The sequence below is a fragment of the Poecilia latipinna genome, unplaced genomic scaffold (genome assembly GCF_001443285.1).
Source record: "Poecilia latipinna isolate Pla-1442-1.1 unplaced genomic scaffold, P_latipinna-1.0 Scaffold1996, whole genome shotgun sequence".
Classification (NCBI taxonomy): domain Eukaryota; kingdom Metazoa; phylum Chordata; class Actinopteri; order Cyprinodontiformes; family Poeciliidae; genus Poecilia; species Poecilia latipinna.
In genome coordinates this window covers 7,952-9,150 of record NW_015114612.1, presented here as the reverse complement: position 1 = coordinate 9,150, position 1,199 = coordinate 7,952, and the positions used below count along the sequence as shown (strand labels likewise).

At 63.0% G+C, this 1,199-nt stretch overlaps 1 protein-coding gene across 2 annotated transcripts; it reads left to right on the top strand.

The window, feature by feature from the left end:
• Window positions 1–6: 6 nt before the first annotated feature.
• neurog1 (neurogenin 1) lies at window positions 7–1,193 on the top strand. Of its 2 annotated transcripts, none has more exons than XM_015016233.1 (2): window positions 7–156; window positions 232–1,193. In XM_015016233.1, the coding sequence occupies exon 2, from the start codon at window positions 253–255 to the stop codon at window positions 835–837; it is 585 nt and encodes a 194-aa protein (XP_014871719.1). In that variant the 5' UTR covers window positions 7–156; window positions 232–252; the 3' UTR covers window positions 838–1,193. The 2 variants fall into 2 exon arrangements, with proteins under 2 accessions (XP_014871719.1, XP_014871720.1); XM_015016234.1 differs by having other exon boundaries at window positions 7–163; window positions 235–1,193.
• Window positions 1,194–1,199: the final 6 nt, after the last annotated feature.

Below are 1,199 nucleotides of genomic sequence, written 5' to 3'. Positions count from 1 at the left end.
GGGGGGGGGCGGTCATTGTCCGGCCCGGTATATAAGCGGGCTGAGGCCGGGCGTGTGCCAAGCTCACGAGCTGATCCAGAGCAGCAGAGGCGCGTGCCAGCAGTCCTGATCCAGACCCGGTTCTGCTGGGTCGGAACCAACACTTCCTCATCCCGCAGGTGAGGTGAGTCAGTGCACGCGCTCTCCAGTTGCACCCGCACGACCAGGACCTGCCTCTAACTCCTCTCTCCTCAGAACCGAACCGAACCCGAGATGGACTCCGTGTTCTCCGACACCGACACCAGCTGCGACCTGTTCCCGCACACAGACGATGAGGACAGCGTACGGGGCAGCAGCATGCGCGGCGCGTCCCCGCCGCCCGACCAGCCGCAGCAGCAGAAGAAGCGGCGGCGCGGCCGCGGCCGCAGCGACGTCAGTGCGCAGGTGGTGAAGAAGAGCCGGCGGCTGAAAGCCAACGACCGGGAGCGGAACCGGATGCACAACCTGAACGACGCGCTGGACGCGCTGCGGGGCGTCCTCCCCGCATTCCCGGATGAGACCAAGCTCACCAAGATCGAGACTCTGCGCTTTGCGCACAACTACATCTGGGCTCTGTCCGAAACCATACGCATCGCGGACCTGCAGGCGGGCCGCGGCGGGGAGCCGCCCCCGCTGCGGCCCGCCCCCAGCCCGGCCAGCGACGGCAGCGCCGGCCGCTGCTGGAGCTCCGGCGGCTCCTCGTCCTCCTCCTCCCCGGCCTACTGCGCCTCCAGCCCGGGCAGCCCCGCCGCGCCGGACGACCTGCTGCCGCGGGACGCGCTGTTCGGCTTCCGTAGCTTCGCTATGGGCATCTACTGAGGACACCTGGACACACCTGGAGACAGACCTCTCCCGCAGCGGAACCGCAGTTTGCCTTACTGAACTGGACTGGACTGAACTGAACTGGATGAGAAGAACGTTCTTCTTCATTTATTTGTGTCTCAGTTTGTGTTTTACTCTAAATATCTTTGCACTTTCCCCCCTTAACCCCTCAGCAGTGAACAGGTTCCAGTCAGGTCTCCTCCTCCTCCTCCTCCTCCTCTTCTTCCTCCTCTTCTTCCTCCTCCTCCTCCTGGAGGTGAAGAGTCAACTTTATAATTAGTAAAGCGCTGAAGCAGAAAACTGAGCGTGGAAATCCAGTTTCTTCGCTCTGACAAAAGCTGAAAAGACCCCCCTCCCAT